This window comes from Enhydra lutris, unplaced genomic scaffold, assembly GCF_002288905.1.
Source record: "Enhydra lutris kenyoni isolate GAN:26980312 unplaced genomic scaffold, ASM228890v2 scaffoldscaffold15, whole genome shotgun sequence".
Taxonomy (NCBI): domain Eukaryota; kingdom Metazoa; phylum Chordata; class Mammalia; order Carnivora; family Mustelidae; genus Enhydra; species Enhydra lutris.
The window spans coordinates 54,300,577-54,325,192 of NW_019154099.1; the positions used below are offsets into that span (position 1 = coordinate 54,300,577).

General features: G+C 42.5%; 1 protein-coding gene across 2 annotated transcripts in view; it reads right to left on the bottom strand.

The window, feature by feature from the left end:
• LOC111147058 (fibroblast growth factor 14) overlaps positions 1-19,514 on the bottom strand; it is a 619,485-nt gene extending 599,971 nt beyond the window's left edge. Inside the window, exon 1 of one of the 2 annotated variants that reach the window (XM_022502930.1) lies at positions 18,929-19,514. In XM_022502930.1, coding sequence (XP_022358638.1) covers positions 18,929-19,136 — 208 coding nt within the window. In that variant the 5' untranslated portion in view covers positions 19,137-19,514. The remainder of the gene's footprint in view (positions 1-18,928) is intronic. The other variant, XM_022502929.1, reaches the window with a different exon arrangement.
• Positions 19,515-24,616: the final 5,102 nt, after the last annotated feature.

Below are 24,616 nucleotides of genomic sequence, written 5' to 3' on the forward strand. Positions count from 1 at the left end.
TATTAGCAATACCAACTTCTACCATTTTCCCTAATTTTCTTATAATTCTGAAGAGGAGATTAGAAGATATCCTAATGAAATCTACAATAATATTAAAAAGCATTTCTACCAAGTATAAATTTAAAAGAGTACAAGAAAGAAAGGATTGAGGGTCTGCCTTACATTTAATCTGTTACAGTGAAAGGAAAGACATAGTTAGGCAAAAACTGTTACCAAGATTCAGAGATAATGCCTCCTTCTGCTTTGGATCACACAAAGAAGAGAAGAAGGTTATGATTCAGAACGAGTTCAATGACTCTAACGTCCTTTCTCAAGGCTCTCAGAAATCCATGTTATTGGGTACCAGAAAGACCGGACAAGAAAGTGTGTATATATCTATGCCAACCCATGTAACATAATGTGAATTCTGAAGCAGCATCTTTACATGCAAAGGGTGTACATTTTAATTTTTTATTCAAAGCTATGCTAATACAACACCACTCAGGCCTTTTACTTAACTCTGCTGCAATATTCTGACCTTTCGCATTGTACAACTATTACCTTTATCCTTATTTTCAAAGAGTTTGGTTAATTCAGTTATGCACTAACCCACAGAAATGACAGAATTCAGGTTAATGCTTCCAGTTTGCTCCTACCACAGTGCATCTACTACTGCTGTCACCTAAAATAAACCCATTCCCCCTCTTGCCTGAATTATGCTTGTGACCCTGTAAGTATCACTCTTACAAACTCTGACCTTGAATAAGGATCCTAGCTCTAAATCAAAGAAATTGAATCTGCTGCTTTTAAGACATTACCAGGTACATTTTTATAAAGGCTAAATTGCCATTAGTAATTTAATAGGCTTATTTTAATAAAAGTTATCTTCCTTAAAATATCAGTTTGTAAAAACATGCAAGAAATAGATATTGACCCCTAAAACACAATTCAAATTCTTTAACAGAAAGTAGAAAAACAAAATTTATTTCCAAAAGTTGTGCCTCTAACAAACTGTCCCTTAATGCATCTCCCCACTAATCTTGATCCACTAATGGTCATTGAGGGTTACTAAAACACATGTCCACCACTAGAGCCAGAACAGCACACTGTACCAGGACTCCTGCAGGAAAAAAAATGTGGTCCAAGTTGTTGAAATATCCAAATAACCTTGTATCCAAATAGCCCATGACATTTTAGTCCTTCCCAGTGTGGTGTTTCACTGGAAAATATCATCTCGCAGAGAAATAAACTGCTGTATGAGTATATAAGTACTCCAAAGTTGTTCGGTACTACACCTTGAAAGTACTGAATGTCATTCTCACCATATTTAGGAAGCCAGTAAAGCTACCAGAGCTAGAGAATTTAAACTGGGATCTGGCCTCAAATTATATAAGATAACACATGATCTGGGACGCCTGGGTGGCTCAGTTGGTTAAGCAGCTGCCTTCGGCTCAGGTCATGATCCCAGCGTCCTGGGATCGAGTCCCACATCGGGCTCCTTGCTCGGCGGGGAGCCTGCTTCTCCCTCTGCCTCTGCCTGCCACTCTGTCTGCCTGTGCTCATGCTCTCTCTCTCTAACAAATAAATAAATACAATCTTTAAAAAAAAAAAAAAGATAACACATGATCTATGTTCATCTGTGTACCAGTGATGTGTAACTTTCAACAGCATATTCGCTATACTTCCTGTTTCACATTCTCGGCAAATCATTGATTTCAAGGAGTCACCCTGAGCCTCCCCGATGACATCGCTTTCTCCCATTTACACCTTTTTTTTTTTTTTTTTTAAAGATTTTATTTATTTATTTGACAGAGAGATCACAAGCAGGCAGAGAGGCAGGCAGAGAGAGAGGAGGAAGCAGGCTCCCCTAGAGAGCAGAGAGCCCGATGCGGGGCTCGATCCCAGGACTCTGAGATCACGACCTGAGCCGAAGGCAGCGGCTTAACCCACTGAGCCACCCAGGCGCCCCTCCCATTTACACCTTTTATCTCAGCATTACAAAGTTCAGAGGAAGCAGTGGCCTTCCTGTTGCAGAGTGTCTTGGTGTGTTTTGGTTTATCTCTTCCCAAGCACCGAGAGATATTTCGCCAGCCCATATTCAGCCATACTCAGAACCACCCCTTGATCGGAGCTCCTGTTTCCCATCTCCAACTAAGAAAGGATATTTCACTTGCCTGCTTCTTACTATGAAAGCCTCCGCCTTGTGCTACCCTCCCACAACCAGCTCCACCAGTAATACTTTCCAACTGTACCAGAGCAATTCCCAAGCATGTCACTCCCTGCTGTGGAAACGCTCTCTAGTTCACTGATTTTTACCACATCCAGTCTAACTCCTCTGCCAGGCTTTTGGACTCCAAATTATGATTCCTCTAATCCTTTAAAATATGATTTCATTAGTGTTCCCACAAATCCCCCAACATGTACCTTTCCTTCAGTCTTTGACTTTCACTCACAGTTCTCCCCCTGCCAAGAATATACTTCTCTTTCCTGCCAACTGAAACATGCATTCGAGAGTCAGCTCAGGTCACATTTCTCTAAAAGATTTCCCTTTCCTTCCCTGACATCCCACAGGGACGTCCTACAGCACTCCAGTTAGCCTTCAACTGAACAGGACTCTCTCATTTCTGGTATTCTCCGTACACTTAGCTAAGTACTTGTGGGCCAAAGACCAAATCCTCACAGGATATTTTAAATCTCTCCTATAACTAACATAGACCATACCACATATTATTTAATAAATACCGATAAGATTATTGTATAGGATTATATATCATCTATCATCTCAAAACCTCAGGGTCACTTTCGAATTTACAAATAACAGATATTTTCTAGAGACTAACTGCATCTTTGGAACAACAAAAACAGCAGTCCCAAGAAAGACAGAAAGGGAAGAAAGTGTTGCTTTTCAGAAACAGATTAAAAGGACAACACATCCATGGGATTTCTGCATGTCTTGAAGCAGCTTTTATCGCAGACTCTTTGCAAGGATATTGCTACCGTGGAATCCAGGGATAATGCCTCCTTCCAGGTTAGAAGACAGATTTGTTTCTTGACCAGGAAAATAAAGATGATGCCTCCCTGCAGAGCAAAGGTTGGGCAGCTTTGCTAGACACTCCTTAAAAGACAGAAAATTGCCTAACCCAGGAGTTCCTCAGCCATGACACAAACCCCAAGGGCAAGCTCTGCCTGGGTCACTCAGCATTATCCCTGGGGGGATTTGGGGACAAGGGGAATCGATGGGAACATGAAGCTCATGCTGCCTGCTGTGCCCCGAGTAATAAAATCCTTTATCTCTGACCCAGGAGTCTCCTGTCTTCAGCCAGCATCTATGTAACTGGGGCAAGCTAACGTGGTAGCCCGAAAATTGGGTCAACTTGCAAACACTTCGTAGTTGTGGACAACTTCTGCCTGTTAACCAAAAGTAAGTCTGTTCAATTAGGAGTTTCTAGTTTACAAAAAAGATAAGCAAAAGCTACCACATCACATTCTGTGTATCTAGCATTCAGTGATATGGCTGAATCTTGAAAACAACATGTTGAGTGGAAGAAGCAAACTCAAAAGCGTGAGGACACCGTGATTTAATGACATGAGGTTTTACCGCATGCTAAGGTTAAGCGAGAAACATCAGAATGGTGGCTGCTTCTTAGGAGATTCCGGATGGAAATGGAATATAAAAGAGAAGGAGATTTCTGGGGTGATGGAATGTTCTATGTTTTTTTTTTTTTTTAAGATTTTATTTATTTATTTGACAGACAGAGATCACAAGTAGGCAGAGACGCAGGCGGGGGCAGGGGGAAGCAGGCTCCCTGCTGAGCAGAGATCCCGATGCGGGGCTCGATCCCAGGACCCTGAGATCATGACCTGAGCCGAAGGCAGAGGCTTAACCTACTGAGCCACCCAGGCGCCGCTGGAATGTTCTATATTTTGACTGGGGTGCTGGTTATAAGGATACAATAGTCAAAAGACAGCAAACACTATGGTAAGAACTGTGTGTTTTAATGTATATAAATTATGCTCAAGAAAAAAAAACTTACAAGTTCTAAATGTCTAAATACTGAATATTTTGTAGTCTCTTTTAGTTTCAGGATATAATGATTCACAGACACACTAAGACATACTGGCCAGCTTCGCACACATTCTTTGAACATCATCTTTCAAGAGGCAGCTACAACAACAGTAATGCCGCTCAGGTTTGTGCCTGGATCTTCCGCTGTTGGCTAGAGATTGTCAGGCAACCTCCTTCACCTCTTCACGCCTGGGTTTTATCCTTTTAAATACAAGTACAGTCGACCCTTGAACAATACCCAGCTTAGGGGCACAGACCCCCTGCGCAGTCAAAAATCCATGTATAACTTTTGACTCCCCCAAAACTTAACTATCAACTGGATGTCTTACCGATAACCTGAACAGTTGACTAACACATATTTTGTACGCTCTATGTATTATATATTATATTCTTATAATAATATCTCACTTTTTCTTAATTTTTCAGTCTTTCTAGGCTACATAGTTTTTCTGCAAGTTTTTTTTTCGATTGTCAGAAATCTCAAAAAAATTTTCCAATAGATTTATTGAAAAAAGTCCACGTACAAGTGGACCCACACAGTTCAAACCCATGTTGTTCAAGGGTCAGCTGATAAAAAAGTTCCTACCTGTGGTTATGAGAACTAAGGAGGTATTATAGGTGAATTCCTTTGAAAATAGAAAGAATTCTCTAAAGATCAATTGTAATTATTATTTATTTAGGGATAGTGATAACATAAAATTCAAAATAATTCAGGATATTTCTGTTAAAGTAGGAGAGCAATATGCTTTTAAAAATCTAATAACTTTAAAGAACACTTTTTAGTGGGAATATGAGGTTGAATATTTATTATAATAATACCACCCAAAAGTCAAATCTAATAAGGCAATAGATCCATACCATAGTTTTTTATTTTTTTTATTTATTTGACAGACAGAGATCTCAAGTAGGCAGAGAGAGAGAGAGGAGGAACCAGGCTCCTCGCTGAGCTGAGAGCCCAATGTGGGGCTCCATCCCAGGACCCTGGGACCATGACCTGAGCTGAAGGCAGAGGCTTTAACCCACTAAGACACCCAGGCACCCCCATATCAGAGTTTTTTAAATGTTACTGAAAGCACAGAAAGAAAAAATTAAGTCAAATAAATGCCACTTTTTTTTTTTTAAATGCCACTTTTGGTGAATATCTCGAGTCCAGATAAACATGTCTCATTTACTTTCTGACAACTGTATTGTTAGCCTTTTGTGCCCTTTTTTCCCTAATGTAATACATGTGAAAGTTGAAGGTCCAATTGAATGTTAATCCTGACCTCGCCTAAAGAGTAAATCGAGGACAAAATTTTTGAAAGACAAGCCTCAAGGAAATATGTGAAAGGACAAAATGATAGCACAAATAAGGGAGACTGGGACAAAGGGGTGAATTCTCAGTGATGGAAAAGCACTTTGGTAAAGGACAAAGCAAAGAACAGATATCAAACTTCATGGCTCTGTAGATCAAGCCCCACTCTATCTTCAGCATATAAACCACTGGTTAATGCCCCCATAAAAAGGTGTGTCTGCCAGAGAATCACCTCAGAATTGTGCTCTTTAAGATTATTCCCAAGATGGCAAAAGGAAATACAATTAGGAAAGAAAAAATAAACAATAAGTGATAATGATGCAAAATTTCTATCCTTTTAAAATTCTTTTTTTTTTCATTTTTTTTTTTTTTACTGCATCATTAAACTAGTTCTAACACTTACTATCCACTCCATTGAAAGTATTCAGGATTTCATATCCACTATTATATGTATGACATACGAGAAATTTTATGTCACTGAGTTGGCAAATGAGAAGAAATTTTCAATGTAAAAAGGAATGTAATGAAGTCAATGAAAAACACAAATTCCTAGGAAACAAGTCAAGTCACTGGATAATAGAGGAGGAAGGGGCCTATTGGGTTAGAGTTTCCAATCTGCCCCACCAGGATAACGTGGAAGCAGAGTGGTGATGACTGAGTATTTAGTAGAGAACGGACTCAGGCCTCCAGGCAAACGGATCCTTTCTTTGACGAAGAATTACAATATCTGGGGTACAACAGTAACGCAACCAAAGATGAGTTTCAGCCTTGAAATAGTTGGCTATAAAAAACAACAACAACAAGATGGGATTGGGAGGGAGACAAACCATAAGTGACTCTTAATCTCACAAAACAAACTGAGGGTTGTTGGGGGAGGGGATTTGGGAGAGGGTGGTTGGGTTGTGGACATTGGAGAGAGTATGTGCTATGGTGAGTGCTGTGAAGTGTGTAAACCTGGCAATTCACAGACCTGTACCCCTGGGGATAAAAATATATTATATGTTTATAAAAAATAAAAAATTTAAATTAACAACAACAACAAACTGTTTTAATCTCTAAGCCTTTTTTTTTCACATTTCTTCCTTTTTAAGTACAACAATAGTGTACCCTGCGCTCCACACAGGAAGTGGAGAGAAAAGAGATTTCAATCCCTCCCAAACGACGCTTTATCTAAGAGGCAGCATTACAGAAGAGGTTACCACGCACTTCAGCGATTCACTGTAATTGTGCGGACAACAAAATGTTATGGGCGGGGGAGGGGAGAGCATTTGAATTACAACTACATTCAGTTCTATCTAAAAAGCAGGTGCGCACACTTACATATGTAAATTCAGTAAAGTTCACACTTCCTTTTCTTGCCAGACTTGAATAGTCAATTGGAAAACTTGGCTTTTAATTGCACTCATGGACTCCTCAACTGAACAAAGTATTGTGTACAAAAACATGTACTTTTGACAAAGACCTATATATATAATCATAACAAAAAAAACTTTTGACTTTTCTTCCTTGTAAAGCATTTTTTCTGTCCATGAGGACTTCCAGGTGTGAAGTGAAGAAAATGAACTCTTTATCCTAGAGCAACTCTCCTAGAACTGCCTACTCAAGTTTTGATCTAAAAAGAGAAATTCGTCAGTTTTCTACTTGCTATTTATCGCTACCACAGCTCTTTGATATGAGCAGTCTGAAGAGAGCCAAGTTTTTACCCCAGGGTAGTGGAGTTTTTACCCCATGGAGATGGAGACGTGTTATTGGCCAATGGCCAGCAGATCAGGATCCACGAGAGTTGTCCAAATCAAAAACCTGTGGTCAAAACATTCTAGACTCTCCCCTCTCCTTCTTCCCAAATTCAAATTGGCCACTGAGATAGAAGGACTCACTGAGATTGGCACTTCCTCTCCAGCTCCTGTCTGGACCTACCACTTCTACTTCAGTTGCTGCCTTTGTGGACTTTCTACCTTCAGTCTTGCCCCACTCAAAGCTATTTTAACCCCCCTCTCCACCATAGCACTTGTCTCAAAAGTAAATCTGACCATGCCACAAAGCACACGATCTGTTCTTGACTACTGACACAGTTAATTTGTATATCGGGACCCACAGAATGAAGACAGGCCCAGTGACCTTGCCCAGTCAAGGAAATCTAACATATACAAATCACAGTCCTCCAACTAGGCTTTAGCTAGCTTACCTTACGTTAGGAAATGGGATTTGCAGTCTTTATGAGGGAATCCCTAACCTCCTAGCCAATCATGCTTGTTTTCGGGTTGCCTCTTCTAATGCTTTTTAAAACTCACACTTGCCCAAAATTCCTTGAGAAGGATGTTCCAACTACTTGCCAGCACTGTACTGCCCCAATCAAGGACTGTTTTCCCTTGAAGAAAGGACATCAAACTGATTAGTAAATTGTTTTAGTTTTGCAAATTGCCAGTTTGGGCAATGAGATGGGACCTGAAGACAGGGGCTAAAGATTCTAGGGCCAGCTTCTAGAAGCAGGTGGAAGGTACCCAGAGAGCCATTTTACTTGCTACCTCTCTGGCTGCTCTGGTAAGCTTCTCTCTGATCAAGCTCTACTTATTTTGCATTCTGAGCTCCTCAAGTTTGTTTATCTTAGCCCTTCCAGATGGAAAACTGGGGTGTGAGGGACTCCAGGTTTTTCACAGTGAGGTTTGTGGCCAAACTCATGTACAAGGTAAGCTCCTCTGGGGGTGTTCTTACAGTCTCAGGAACTGTGCGGGCAGCCAACAATAGTAAATCTGCTTGAATTATGATGGGTTATTTAAAGGGAAAATAACGGTTATCCCTCAATCTAAAGAAAGCAAGATGGCAGCCAGTGGGGGGACAGGATTCACAAAGCTTCAAAGTAAGTCCACAGCACAAACTGCTAGGAAACTTGGGGAAATTAACTAAGACAAGAAATTCAGACTTTTCCAACCAACGGCACATCAAAATCTAAGTACAAGTTGGATTATTAAAAGCCATTAGGAAATCCACTGCTATAAAGACATTTTCTTATGAAAGGAATAATAGATCTATTGTATTGCTAATGGGGATCTCATAAGCCTAAGTCACAGAACTGGTGGGCATGGGCCAAACACCTAAAAGCTCTTAAAGTGTTTGGCACCTAACTGGAAGACTCGAGTGCTAGGGTAAGTTGATCAGAGAATGAGTTAGATCGACGCTAAGCCACCTGCCAACCCCAAGAAAACTTCTGTGTAACAAGGCACACTGTAAAACACCACAAAATCCCCAACTCAATGGCACATCCCTCTTAGGTATAAATTTGGCTCTGAGAGACCCAACGCTTCACTGAAGAAATGGGATCCTCAAGTTCCAAAGAATTAAGTGTGACATATTTCAGCAAAAACATTTATGACTGAGGACTATAGTCCCCAAAGTTGTAGGTATCTACAAAAATGGCCAAATCTAAGCAAGGCAACCTAGATTTAAAATGGCCTTTATGGGGAACATTCCAATTAGACAAAATCATTCATTTAAAAAGTGAGCCTGAAAGTAAGTATTCCCAAATCAAACAGAATGGGTTACCTATTTTAACTGGCATGCAGAAGCCTTTGAAAGACTTCAAAAGTCCAAAAAACCTTTATGGAAAGATTCACTGCAAAAAGCTAATGAAAAATTAAGGAGGCAAGAAGTACCGAAAATAAAAGACTATGAGAATGAAATGACTTCTACTATTCCCTTCTTTGATCTTCCTTGACCTCAGTACTCACTAATCCTCTATCTGCACTGACTTTCCACTCTAATAGACTACATGACCATAAACAGAAGTCTGCCGATGTCCAGACTATAATGGCCTATATCCAGAGATCCCCGTATCTGCCACCAAAACAGTGCCCCCACATGGGCCCCTTTCAGGGTTGACAGGACACTAAGGGATTCTCCAGTAAACCACTACCAGTATTCCCTTATACAGCCAAGGAGAAACTAAAATAAAATTAATTTAAAAGCTTTGTCAAATTCTGGTAGATACCTCAGCTTCACTCTCTACTTCAAAACCCACTCACTCTGGAGTCCTGGAGAAGGGATTGGGAAAAACTGACAAAAGCCAGTAAAGGGTGAAAATTCTTATCAGAATCAGCTCTCCTGGATCTCTGTCTGTAATGCCTGGTCAAGAGAGGAAGGTAAAATTTCATGTTATCCCTTCCTTTTCAAGATGCATTGGATATTGATGCTTTGTCTCCCAAGGGCAGTTATTGTCTTCTTATTTGTCTCATTTTATGCCCACTTGGCTTGGGAGCCAAAAGGTTGGGGACCCTCGAAATACAGCCAGACAGAAGTGGAGGTTGCACTCCATTGGTGGCTAGTGTCCTAGAGACTGTTGCCAGCTCTCAAGAGGATTGTGTAAGTCTTAATTTTGGCTATCTTTGGGAGTGGCTCTAGATCTTGGGAGAGCAGTATCTTTTGCATCTTCTTTGGGGATGCCTCTTGCATCTAAAAGATTGATCAATACCACCAGGAATATTTACCGTTTGTCCCGGCTAAAACCTGACAAGATATTCAAAAGGACTTTTTTAAGTAGCTCTATGGTTAGAAGTTTGCTGATATTGGAGGCTGACAACCAGAACCTCGTGAAAACTTATTTTTTAGGTCTTCTCCCTTAAGCTAAATGAAACTATGTACCCAGATGGAAAGAAAACTATTTCAAAGACACATAGCTCTAAATCTAGAACACAGGACTCTTTTGGTTTCCATCTTAGGTAAAGATCTTCTCCCTGACCTAAAGAAGCAAATAGAAGATAACATAGTTGGATGGGTGGTCAGCCCTTTAAAGTTGCAGTCCCACTTTAAATTGAATACCCAACTTTAAATTGCAAAACCCAACCAAAAAATGCAACCCAATTCTTTGAGGAATTAAGAACGGTCCTTGTCTTATAAATTATAAATTGTAAAGTCTTTACAAGAACAGAAATGCAGCCCTAGAAGCAATTTAAAACCCATACATCATTTTTATCAATCCCCAAACCTCCCCTGCTACTCGTTAAAAGCTTGTAGGTATTGTAAAATCTTGGATTTAGGAAACAAATCCTCCTCATGGGAGAAGCTTGTATTCTTTCCTCGTGCCTTTGAGATGTAAATGTTCTACCCAGCTTCTCTAGGAACTGAAGGACCTCTCTTCTTCGAAAAGCAAACTTCAGGGAGGTAATTCTCATCAGAAGGAAGAAAAGAAAGAAAAGTGGGGGAAGCTATTTGGAAACTAGGCCAATGAAAAATCTTTAAAAAGTGAAAAAGCCATCTGAACAGGTTACCTTAATTTATTCCATCAATCTGGATCCAGCTGTTCTTTTATAAACTAGTGAGTTTTGCATTACTGTATCCTCAAAATAGTTTTTTTTTTTTCAATTTCTAAATTTACAGTGACGTTTTAAGATTCAAAACGCCTGCAATTTCCCCCAGTAACCTAAAGGGGACAGAAGCTGGTATAGAGAGGCTCCTCCCCCCAACATGTATGGAGGCTGTAGGAAAAGGCATCCGGAGACTATAATGGTTAGGACAGAACGCCGTCTGTTTCTGCACCAACCACACAACTCTGCAAAACGCACGAAGAGCTCTTGATAGTGTCACCAGTAAAATACAATGCATTTCTTCTTCGCAGGTTCAAAGATGGTGTGTGTCTACAATTCAAAGCCTGCTCTTGGACCAGTCTTCTCCTCCACCGTGAAGAGTGGCCACACCTCCAAGAGGGGCAGGTCAGGCATGATCCCTGCCGTGGCCCTCCGCCTCTCATAGTCTCTGATTCTAGAGTACAACTTAAGTATATGCAGCCTAGTCCAGGACAGATACCGGGAAGCGGGAAGAGCTCCCTTAAAGCCCGGACGGGGCGGAGGGTTACAGAAGCTAGAACAAGAGGGCTGAGGCTGACCTGAGATTGTTCTAATATTGCGGCTGAGGAAACTGAGGCCCAGAGAACTTCAGGAGGCAGCCCCGGCTCTTCCAGTAGCTAGTGGGGAAGCAGGAGAGCCCCACGGGGCTCATCTTCTGCCAGCCCTGTGCTGGGGCGCGATGCCCCGCAGGTCAGCTCTTTCTTCCAGCCCAGTCCCTGCGCCTCTGCGCCCAGCGGCGCGTTGAGGCACGGCGGGTGGGGGCACCCACCTGTGGGCCAGGACCGAACTGTTTCCGCTCCCCTCCAGCCGGTGCTCGGGGGCGCCCCTGTGTGGACCGCGGCCGAGTAACCCACAAACGCGCCATCTCAGGACCCGGGCCCTGCCTGCGTGCCGGGTCGCCCCAGCACGGGCTTCGGGCCGTCCCGGTTTCCATAGCAACGGATACTCCGGCCGCCGGTCCCCAGAGACGGCCCGGGGTCAGAGGTCATCTCTGTGACAACGGAAGAAGCTTTCCGCGCTACGGCGGCTCGGACGGGCCGCTTCCGCCGCATTGCGATGCGGAGCACCCAGCGCTCCTAGGCGAGGAGCGGGTGGTGGCGGGTCCCAGAGGCGCGGTCCGCGCGTCACACGCGGAGGAAGACGGTGCTTGGCCTCCGTGTCTCCTGTCTGCGGACTCGATCAGGCAGACTCCGAAGCGACTTCGCCGGGACACCTTGAGGGGCTCGACTCCTGGAAGCAGATCCGAGCCGCAGAGTGGCCGGCTCGCGGTTCGCAGACGACTGTGGCGCGCACGCGGCTCTGGAACGCAGGGGCCCCGCCTGCATTCGTGCCTTGTGCCAGACCTTGTCCCTGGCGCGCTCTCCGCGCCCCCAGCCCGAGGCCCCGGCGCCCCAGCGCCCTCCACCTTTGACAGCGGCTCCACAAGGGAGAAGCGAAATAGATGTGGTTGTGGGATGTCCAAGGAGCTACCGAGTTGGAAGATGACGGCTTTAAAACTGAAAAGAATAAAATACTAAGGGAGGGGGGGTACCTCCTTTCAAAGCAGCTGAACTAGAGGCTGTTTGGGTGCTGCCCCCTCGAGAGCAAAAATAAGCCCCAAAGGAGAGTCCCAGTTACCATCTTCAGATAAGGAAGCTCAGTAAAGAAAAGAGGGACAATTCAGTTGACTGTAGTGAAATGTCTTCCTTTAAAGGAGAAGCAAAATTAAGATGAGAAAAGATAAGGAAGGGGGCTCTTGCAGAGGGAACCTACGATGCGTTCGCTGTTCAAGCCGAGAGTGCCAGAAGGGGAGCCTGCGATTGGCCTTTGAGTTTGTATTTTTGAGTGAGACCTCAAGTTTTGAGATTTCGAAAGAGGGTATTATAAAATGTGGGCCTAGGGAATGTCAGCAAACAGGTTGCTTTATCATGGCCGGAAGAAGAACTAGGAGTCCACCAACAACTTTCCCTCTCTGTTTTATCATAAAGAAACCAAATTCTTGGTTGGCATTGTTGGAAAGCTGTAAGCATTAAGTGAACTTAAGCAACTGTAATTTATACTTGCAGTTACATTCCCACAGTTAACTTTCACAAAGAATCCTACTTTCCCTATTAATTCACTTAATAAAAGTGTCCTGAAAACTTGCTATGTATCATAACTTAAGTTTTTGTCAGGGAACAATGATAAAAGCAATAGTGCCCAACAATTGCTGGGTGACTTTCTTAGATAGCTTTAATAGCTTAAACAAAAGCTTCAGTTTCCCTGTAAAACATGTCTGCATTATGCCTCCCTTTTGCCTTGTAAGACCTTAAGAATTCCTTCTTTCAACTTCCCTTTTGTCATCCTACCTTTTACCTTCTGACCAAAGCAGAAAGTTAGCTTGTAGCAACTAGAGAAATACACAGCGAAAACATCGGGGACAATGCTCAGCCCTTAAAAAGCAGGAGAGCAAAAACAGTGCATCTCTAGAGGCATATGGAGGAACTGAGACGTCTCCTTCGGAAAATTCCCTGTTCTTCAGTGCTCAGGTTCAGCTCTGACAACTCAACCTGGTCTGTGACAAACAAACTGAATCCTTAAAAAGCAGAGACTACGGCATTGCGAAGGTAAAAGTGTCAGTAGTATTTCCCTGACCTACAGTCCCTCCTGGAGGTAATCCTAAGGTGAAGCTCAAAGGTTTTATTAAGAATATAGACTCTATGGGATGCCTGGGTGGCTCAGTCGGTTAAGCATCTGCCTTCTGCTCAGGTCATGATCCCAGGGCCCAGGGATCCAGTCCTGGGATCCAGTCCCGCATTGGGCTCCCTACTCAGCAGGGAACCTGCTTTTCTCTCTTCCTCTGCCTGCTGCTCCCACTGCTTGTATGTTCTCTGTCAAATAAATACATAAAAATCTTAAAAACAAAAAAAGAATATAGACACTACAACACATTGTCTGGTTTAAAACTTAATAGAGGGGAGGAAATCTTAATAGAGGAGCTTCATATGTACTGTTAAATTCCAACCATCTTGCCTTAAGGCATAAGAAACTATTTTGAATAAATGCTTCCATTTTGAGACATCTACATGGTATTTATAGGAGGCTTATGACTCAATTGAGTGAGTTATGATGCCAAAATGTACCAAGGAGTGAAAACTTTGATTGTTGTCCTTGTTGCCATATGTATAAAAACACCACAAAAGTCCCCAATGTTTGTGTTGCTAAAACATGGAAAACTGGGTTTGAACATTTTTAAAGAAATGGATTCACGTGGGAAATGTTAAATATAGTATAGAATTACCTTTAGCGCCTTCTGAAAGCAATGCATAATTTGAACAAATATTCTCAGTTTTAGATGCTGTCTAATATGAGAATAGGCTGGATATGGGTACAGCCAAAGTCATCCTCATTGTTAAAACCAAGTTGAAATTATCATGCATTGGATTTCACACTTGTTAACTTGGATATAATTTCAAAAAAGAAAAATCCACTCTCCCAACAAGTCAATACTGGGAAACCTATGTAAAATGCCTTCTTTTGGTTCATGAAGTGCCATTCATTTTGCTACTTCAGTAACTAAAGCCTGCTGGATGGGGTCCAAGGCCAGCTCTGATTACATGGAATCCCACTCCAAAGGCAACATGTCAGAAGGAGGAGAGCCTCACACCTGTTAGGTGTTCCAGCCATGTAGTCTGAATCTGATGTCTCCATTGGATACAAGCTCAGTGTTTAGAAATGCAGAAGTTATGGCCCATGTGTGGCTCACCCAGCTCTACAGGAACCCAGGATGAGTTGGCAGGCTGAGAAAGGGAAGGAGTAAAAAATGCTTACTTCCTTTTTTCTTCCATCTCTCCCTATTTTCCCACTTCTAAAATGTCATGACAGCTCTACATGTAAAGCAAGGGGTTTTAAAAGAATAACATATATTTAAATGAGGAACAGAGGCGTACCAGATGTTTGGGGCACCTAAAACAGTTTCAGGGAAAGGCAAAAGCAGAACTGAGAGACACAAAAAAAGTAGGAAATAGAAAGTGACATTGAGTTCTACCAAGCCCTCCTTGTTTCATCTCCAAGTTATATGGCGGAAAGAAAGACTGAGTTCATAAAAGGAGACCCTCTGGGCCATGAGTCGGTGGGATTTTTTAAATGTGCTCTGTTGAACTAGGTTTAGGACTTCTGCTTTGCACCCTCCCTGCCACTCCTACTGCTCAGTAAAATTATCTTTGATTATAACTTATCTTAAATTCTGTGCTTTCAAAACCCTATCAGCCAAGAAAATTTGGGGGTCTTGTGAGTGTGGTTCAGTGGTTCCATATATTCGAGGCTCTGTGGCTTCCTCTGCTTGTTGTAGATGATGTGTCTGAGGAGATACCCATGACATGACCTTAGTGTTTCCCTTTATCATGGAATTTTTTTTTCCAACCACATTTCTTAGCAGCTGTCACTCAAAGTCTAGTGACCTATATTAGTATCAAACAGGCCTGTGATACACATCGGTGAGTCCAAACTATCATTGCTGGTTTAAAGAAACACCAAGCCCTCCTCCAGGCTAAATAAGAGCCTTGGACTTAGCATTCCTACTTAATGATTTGCCTATAATACCATCACCTTGCGTAATTCATAAGTGAAAGCTAAGGCGGGTAACTTTTATTCTAAACATACAGCTACTGCTCTACCAGGAAAATAAGGGAAAGTAGGACATTTAAGCATGCATGTGTTCTCTGCTAAGAGTTGTAATGTGAGATACTGGACATTTCTATTAAGATGGTAGATTTATATGCAGGATATATATGCGTATAAGCAGGATTTCTCAGCTATTGCAATTTACTTTAAAAAGCATATACTGTGTGAGTTATTCTTCATGTTCTTTTCCAGTTAAATTTTACATAACTATAACTACAAAAAATTCTTAAAGCAATACCATTTATTGAGTGCTAATAACTTTTGGGTAGATAAATAATTCTGTCCTTAAGTTCATGACTCTATTATCTACTTATTTTCACACCAACATAACTATATAGCAGTGCTCTCAAAGTCCCCTCAGGAGCCTTGATCAAACTACCCATAGTTGTTGACAACTTAAAAATTGGGAATAATCAGCAATTTATTCTATAACTCGCAAAAATTGAGAAGAATTAGTAATCTAAGAAGTCTTCACACTAAATTCATGATCCTGCTACTGGCACTTGGAGGTATTCTGCCAAGCTTCTTAGTTTGAAACCAGTTAATTGTCCTCATTTTAGATTTAAGATAACATAATAGGTAGTAGTCAATCTGTTCTTTCTGGTTTTAACGGTTAAGAAGATTTTAGTCTTTGTTTTATTTTAATTACCCAATTAACTTCTTAGTTATACTGCTATCTTGGGATCAAAAACCTGCAAACAATTTTAGGCTTCATGTTAATAGCAGAAGGAGATTGGAATGTACCAACTACAATCCCGAAAGGGAATGGCTAAGCATGGATTTGATTTGAGTTCAAAAAGCAAAACTTTTAGAAGATGAGATATGACACATTAATGTCACATTTTTTAAATAATTCACAAAACGATCCCATTTCCAGGTTAGAATTCTAACTTCTGGCAATCTAAGACTCCACCATCCCATTAGAATAGTTGGGGATGTTGTCAGACATACTTTGAATTAACCCATCAATTCACACCCAAGTACTTTAGCATTCATAAGCTGCAAAATAAATTACCCTAAAAATAATTTGTCATTTGACACCTTCCAAAATGCCTTGAAAGGGGGAAAAAAATCTACTTTATTCCAGAGAGATCAAAGTAGGTGGAGTGGGGGAGGTGTAATAAAAATATCTTGCCCGTGTACAGGGGGGAAATTAGTCTTTCCAGTAAAACTGCTTACAAAAAAAAGAAGAAGAAGAAAAGAAGAAAGAAAGAAAGAAAGAAAGAAAGAAAGAAAGAAAGAAAGAAAGAAAGAAAAAGAAAAAGAGGAAAAAAAAAAGATAAAAGCCAGTAAGGAAACTAACTTAGCCTTCTGAGAATTCTTTCCCATTCTCCAGTACTATAGAGCGACTGACTTCGAGGTTCCTAAACAAATGGCCAAGTCTTAAAAGGAAAAGAAAAGAAAAGGGGGAAAAAAAAAAAAAAAAGGATGCTTTTACAGTATTCCTTTCTCAGAAGGGAGCTAAATCTACAGGACACGAGAAGCCTTCAAAACCCACTATTTTTACTGCTTGAAAGCACAAATCCTCCCTCCCAAGAGCAGCCTTTGGCTTGTCCCACTTTGCTAAGTCTTGCAAAAAGGGTCTTCACATTAACTCGTGAGACAGTGGTGGTGCGGCTCTAGCTATCACCGGAACGTCAGCAAGTGTTGGGCTCAGTGCGGGGTTGGGGTACACCTCACAGTTGAATTAGGAATGCGAGCGGTAAGGTGACAACATCACTTTCTCCTTGGGCAATGCTCAGGATGGGTGGTAGCAGTTCAGAGTTGCTAAATGCTGAGAAGTTGAGAGCGAGAAGGGTAAAAGGACGGGGAATGGAGGAGGAGGGTGAGAAGGGAAGGAGGCGGCGGAGGAGGCCGAGGAGGGAACAGAGGCGGACGGCGAGAAAGGGGTAGAGCTACAGCACAGGAATGAGAATTCCAGGGCAGGGCACGGGGCCCACTGCAGCACGGCGCCCGCGGGCAGCCAGAGACTCTCCCCGAGCCTCCACAGCTCCCCAAACGTCCCAGGTGGGGCAACTGCCCAGGCGTCCCCCGCCCGCAAGCGAGCATCTGCCCTTTGGACGGTCTAACAACTCGCAGTTCCCCTCCTCCTGCAGCAGTGGGGGCCTCCCGGGGTGCTCAGCCTCCACACCCACCACCTCCATCTCCGCCCACCCACTCCTCCTCCTCCCCTTCCATCTTTTCCTCCCCCTCCTCCTCCTTCGTCTTCCTCCCTCCTCCTCCTCCCCCCTCTCGCTCCGGGCCCCCGCAGACGGCATCCCCCCCCCCCTCGGAGCGAGCCGCCCCAGCTACGCTGCGTTTGAAATGTTCGGAGGCAGGGAGACAGCAGCCACTTGCTGCCTGGCCGCTGGGGCTCGGGGTGCCAGCGCGGCCCCCGGCGGAGCTCCGGGTGTCAGGGTGGCCGCGGGGAGCCATGATCTACTACACCGCAGTGCCGGCGTCAGGAGCCTCCAGCGCTGGGCGGCCACTGCGGGACGCCCGGGGCCCCGCCCCCGCCCCCGACGCAGCCCCAGACACAAACACCCGGCCCCCGAGCCCTCCCCAGCCTGAACTGAACCCCGGGACGCCACACACCCCCGCTGCCCGCGCGCGCGGCTCCCAGACTGGCTTCGCCCAGCCTCCTCGTCGGCGCGCCGCCGCCACCACGCAGCCCTCCGGACTGGCCTCCCCTAGTTGCTCGCCCACAGCTTCGCCGCCACCCCCAAACGCCTCAGATTGGGATACCGGGAAGTGAACCCCCGGGACTCGACTCCCCGAATCACCTGCATTTGCATTTCTTATGTAATGCATTGCAAGTTTCCCGGTTGGAGCCTTTGGAATAGGGGCGCATGATGACCGGAGCCTGAAGCTGGGACCCACGACCCGGCTCGTCCCACCCGCGGGACTCGGGCGCAGGGTTTTGACACTGCTTTTTGGGGTGGGGGGGTTAAATTGCATATACTGGAGGGGCTGGGCTTGTCTTCTCCGTCTGGGGTTCCCCCCAGGCATAAGCCCAGCTCAAGTATTCCCACTGGCAGGAGGTGTCGGAGGCAGACGGGGGAATGAGTTAATACTCGTGCCGGGAGAGCTAGACGGGGGAGGGAGGCGGGGGCTGACGGAGGAGCGGGGCCGCGAGGGAGAGGGCCTCTTTTACTTTGGTAAATGTGATGGGATGACGAATATTGTGCAAGCTAATCAGAAAGTCTAGAGCAGGTCCTCCGCACCTAGCTACGTCCCTGAACCTGCTGCAGAAGTAAGGAGAGCTCGCGGTTCTTTTTCCTGGCAACTACCGAACCTTCAACTGCCTCGGGCAAAACCGTAAGCCACAGCCCTTCAATATTCCACCAAACATAGGTAACCAAATACATTAAAAAAAAAAAAAAAAAAAAGTTTCCTCCTCCCTCCTAGTGATGGATTGTGTCACAGCCAAGAGATGCTGATAATGGTTTTCCGGCTCAGAGACACCCATCCAGCTGTTACCTGTTTATCCATCAACACCTCTATATGCAACACTGTCCTGGTTCCTTTTCTGTTTCCCCTGCCTTCCTGCATAGCAGAACTGCAGATATAGCTCAATGAGCAACAGACAGGTTATTATGAGGAAAAACATAACATGATGCATGTTTTGCTTACCAGTTGGGTTCTTGTTTTTCTTAAGACTCTTGCCACAAAGACACTGCAGCATATGCGTTCCTTTGCTGAAAATGTTCCAAAGAAACCACATTGATTTGGGCGAAAAGCAATCCAGCAGCTTAGACACCCTGAGAAAGAAGAGATCCTTGTGGTTGCATAATAATAATTTGAAATCAGTTCTCCTGAAGAGGGGCACCGGTTTTACCATAGGAAAAACGATAATATTCCGGATCTTCTCCCAGTTTTTTCCCCTCACGTGGTATATTTCTTTGAGACTTCTCAGTGATTGTTTTTTTTCGGCCAGGGTGAATGATTTATCCCCCTCGATCACCACTGGATTATTACCAAAGGGTTGGGAAAAAAATCCTTTTTCAGCATGAAGCCAAACAAAAAAGCAAAGAAATCCCAACAGAGACCAGAACTAATCAGAGAGAACAGTAATGCACAAAAGATCCCCAAAGAGAAAACCATAGCCTTTTACTTGATCGCTATGAGGATGGGTGGGTCTGCAGAAGGCAAAGCAGGATTCATCTCACTGAGAGAAGACTGCCATTGTGTAGCCCCTAGGAGAGAAGGAAAAAAAAAAAAGGAAAAAGAAAGAAAGAAAGAAGAAAAAAAAAGGGAAAAAAAAAAAAACCACCAGCACACACACACACACCAATACCACCTCCGAAATCGAGTCTAACCGCCGAAGACAGAGCCTCCCTTCTCCCAGTGTCGTTTTTTTTTTTTTTATAATCAATCGCCAGTGCTCAGTGGGATCGGATTGAACCTGCAGTTCTCAATCACCACGAAGAAAAGATGCAAATCCAGGTGCCCCCTCCCCTTGTCAGGCTGGTAGTAGGTAGAGAGCGCCACAGATCCCCTTCCTCCTTCCCGTCACTCTCCCAGTTTCCAACAACGGCGAGCATGAGGAAAATCTCCCCTCCGGATTCCTCGCCCAGCCTCGGATGTGAGTTACAGGCATTAGAGGGAGGAGGAGGAGGAGTTGAAGTTTGCATTGAAAAGACTGGCTTTCCATGACGTAGCCACGTGCTTTCAGACCCGTCACCAGTGAGATGCTTCAACCCGCCCGGGGAGGGCAGTGTCACTGCAGTCTCTCCGCTACTTTCCCCCTGGAAGTCCCCCACCGCCCGCACCCAGCCCCAGCCCCAGCCCCAGCCCTGGACCCTCTCCCTCCTCTGCCCAGAATGAGTCGGTGGGCTGCTTGCTCCTGGAGCCACCTAACAAGAGTGAAAAGTGGATTTTGAAAAGGAAAATGAACAATTATAATTAGTAAGCCTTGGAAAATATGTGAGAGGGAAGGGGATTGAAGAGGAACAGTACTTTATGACCACCCCTCACAGCCCAAATGAGTTCTACCTCACTTACATTAGCAAAAAACAGCATAGAAAGCCTCTAAAACATGAAGGAAAACTCAAGTTTCTTTAGTTCTTATTATTTGAATTCTACTTAAAGTGCTGTTTGAAAAATGTAAGAAGACTAGGCATAGGACAAATATGTACTTACAGAAACAGCCTTTTAAAAAGATAACCACTAAAATCTAGGTGGCAAACTATATTTTGGTGGAGAGGGTCATATGAGAAAAGTTAACACCTTTTTTAGACAGACAATCCATTATCCTCAAATAATTGTTTTGAACAGAAAACACTCTGCTTAGATTACACCCTAATTCATTGCTTGTTTCTGTGCCCATTATTGAGCTAGCATTAAATTCACCTTCATTCCCTTCTCATCTACACTAACATACAACCGTGTCACCCCCCACCACCATCTAACCTAACCAAACAGGCAAATTTTCTGCTTCCCCAGGATACAACCCAGCTTCCTTCTTCCTCAGGAAATCAAAAGATTTAAGACAGAACTAAAGATTTTGTCTTATTTGGGGAAAAATACAATGTATAAGATATAGCAACTATTACAAAGAATAATATCACAAACTCCAGCGTACTCACGGTTCTCAAATTAACAAATGTTAGCATTTCAACACATTTGTGACCTGAGCATTTCAGAAAAGTAAAATTGACCTCTCTCACTCTTATTAAGTAAATGGATTAAAGTTATGCCAATTTATTTCCATTTTATGGAAAACTGATATAAGATTTTTAACTAATTTAAAAATAAGTTCTTAGGGGTGTGTGGGTGGCTCAGTCAGATAAGCAACTGCCTTTGGCTCAGGTCATGATCTCAGGGTCCTGGGATCAAGCCCCACATCAGGCTCCATGCTCAGTGGGGAGTCTGCCTCTCCTTCTCCCCCTGCTTATTTCTCTCTCTCTCTCTCTCAAATAAATTAATTAATTAAATATTTTAAAAAACAAAAAATATGTTCTTTGAAGCTCCATTTTAATTCCAAAAATAAAATAAAATAAAATAAAATCTCAAAATGCCTCTACTGCATGAGATCTCAAACTATCTTATAAACAAAGAGCTGTTGATTTGTTGTTGAGGATTGAGTCAAGAAATTGATTTTAAAAAAATTAACACTTTGATTAGCAGTTATCAAAAAATAAAAAGGTAATAACTTTCCCACTGCGAGTTTTTTTTAATATCTGAGATGAGACGTCAAAATTTGTATCCAATACCCAAAACCCTTTTGGGAAACATTAGTCAATTTTAGATAAGATAGAAAAAGAATCTAAAATGAATAAGTTCTATTAATGATATGAAACTGGAAAGTTAAATAGTGATGCCCTCAGTGTGCCAAAAGAGTCATGTCATAAAGCCCAAGGAAACTACCGAAATTAACGGCAGTCTAAATAAAGTTTGGGAAGTAAAGAAAAAGAGAATACGAAGAGTCTAAAAATTTAATGCCAAGTGACTTAGGACAAGCAGTCTGAAAAAAAAAATGAAGAACAGAATTCCTTTTTGAAAGGGGAAAAATGGGATAGCATTGCCAAAAATTAAGAAAGCATTTTTTATTTTAATCAATCGGGGACAAATACCGTATGCTGCTTCTATAACATTCTGGTGTCCTCTCCTGGTTCTAGAATATCCCAATATGGATGGAGGCCAGAGAAACAATTGAGTCAAAAATATTCTCCCATCAAGTTCTTCTGAGTTCACATAGCTCTAAGGTTCTATAAAAGTTTGCTGAGTTCCCTGAGGTATTTCACAAGTAGAGTAAAATCTGGGGAGATGTTCTGTAATTATTAAAAATGTTTACATGCTAAGTTTGTGTAGAAAGAACACTTCTCATACTGGTTCTTCTTGCATTTCCAAATTGGACCCTCTTCTTTACATTATAACCATGAATTTGATCCCTCCTCAAAAAAAGATTTACTGCCAGAAAGCTGTGGTTTGTTTTCCCATATATTGATGGAAAATTTATTGCATCTTTGTCCTATCACCTAAGGAACAACATAAAAGGTCATTAACTGTGACTACTATTTACTGAGAATCTATTATGCCAGGCACTGTGTTATTGCGTCTCATCTTTTTATGCCATTTAAATGAAAAATAAATCTTTTAGTACAATGTATGAGATTTCTATAGTTCCTTTCTATATTTATTGACACATTATGTACTTATGTTACATAGGCTATTATTAATATTATTAAACAAACAAACAAAAAATACCAAATGTTTTTGTCTGGAAAAGATGGCCTAACCCTGGTTCCGAAGGACTTGGCAACTTATGATGACCTCTGAGGCACCCAATTCAATTATTCAACCATTATTTTTTGAGCATTGACCCCCGCCCTCCGCCCGTGAAAGTTTTCTTATAGGACTCCATTTTGCAGGCTAACCCATAATATTAAACCAGCTCTACAGCTACATAATAAAGAAGACCACAAGTAGTCCAAGAATCAACATACGTTTCTGGGGACTGCCAGCTTAGGGATGATCTGAAGATACTTACAGAGACCTGAGTCCAGACCATTATTTAAGACCATGTTTTGGAAGACTATCAGTACTGTTACTTATGTTTTGCCATGCTACAAATCACTATTAGACAAAAAAAAATTAGAACTATTAGAAAAAAAATGCAAGCTTTAGAACACATGTAAGTAAAGCTAAAATGAGGAAAGCTTCATCATAACTACAAGAAATAGCAGTAAAATTTGTAGTATATATAGATAGAAAAGACTGTTTTTCTTTACGCTGAGATAAAATAAACCCATTAGTCACTATCAAGGTCATCTAAAAATTAAAGATATCTACAGCACATCATAGTTAACTAACCTAAAGATAAGTATAATGACTAGAATTTCAGAACACAATATACATTTTATTTTAATATAAAACGTGAACTTTCATAAGATTAGGAATCAAAAGTCTTCATAACTGTCTGAGCATGCTTTTTTCTAATTATTCCCAGGAGTTACTTTTCTATGTCATTCTTTCTTTTAATAATAAAACCCCAGTCCCCACCACAATTTGGGAAAGCACATGGATACCCAGGTAGAGAAGAGAATTCCCCATCTCCATCACAGCAACGTTGTGGTCATGTGACTGGATTCTGACCAATGAGATTTGAACAGAAGAAGACTTCCTGGTCACATTCTTCAAAGGAAATCACTTGTCTTCATTTTTCCCTTTTATCCTCTCTGTGAGCTGAAAGGAATTGTGTGAGCAGCTTTGACAGCCCAGACAGGTACACACCCCAGGATTGAAGTACCGAGATAGAAGAAATGGTCAGAGCAGCCAACCTGTCCTTGACTGCCCAGTTAACCTCTGCACTTTAGATGACAGAGAAAGAAACTTTTATTTTGTTTGAGCCACTGTATTTTGTGTGAATTTATCACAGCAGTTTATTCTCTCTACTCTCTTAGGGACTGGTCTGCAATTAATAACAACACACTTATATTTGGGTTACTTATGTTAAAAGGATAAAGAACACCAAGTACATCACTTATAACCTATTGCTTTATTCACAGCCTGTGACTCTCCTTTCCATTCACCAAAGCAGCTACTGATCTCTTAGCTGCCTTTTATAAACTCTCCTGCTTATCCTCACCACCAGGGCAAACATCCCATTGTCAGATCTTACTTCCTTTGTCTCCTTCTCTGCCCTGCTCCCAGCCCATCAGACAGTAACCTATGACAGTTTGGAGCTTATGACCATAACAATAAAGCTTTGATCACTGAAAGGAGAAGAAAGACAGAGGGCAGAGGGACTGGAAGAAAGAGTAGGTCAGAAAGAAAAAAAGAAGACCAGTGTGTACATGAGGACCTCCATGTCTATATTTACCTTGTAAGCCTTTTTCAAAAACATGGTTCCTTTTGTAGTTTGCACATTATTCCTTCTCTATTGTTTCTGTTAAGGATTATCATCACTTTTTAAGGGGTAATTCTAAATTCTGCATCACTGTACCACTCATTAGTACCATTTCCCCTCTCCCTATGTACCCACATTGATTCACGGCATACAAAACCTCTGCTCCTCTCTCCTAGAGGGAACAGCCTGGAAAGGCAACTCCAGTCCTTCTCTCTGCCTCCTCCCAATTTCTTAATAATGAAGGAATGACTTGAGTGGCTTAGCTCTTTCTTCTCTCTTTCTTCAGATCTATCTGCAAAAAGTTTTCAGACCCCTCTCCTTCAGCTCTTCTCTGTGGGAAACACTGGGTCAGCCTTGGAGCCCACAGCCTGTCTTCTAGAAGCAGGTCTGAAGACTGGTCTCTCTCTGTACTCCTCAGGGGGCTTGGAGCAAACGTCATCAGTGCCCCCATATAGATGGCTTTCATTCTG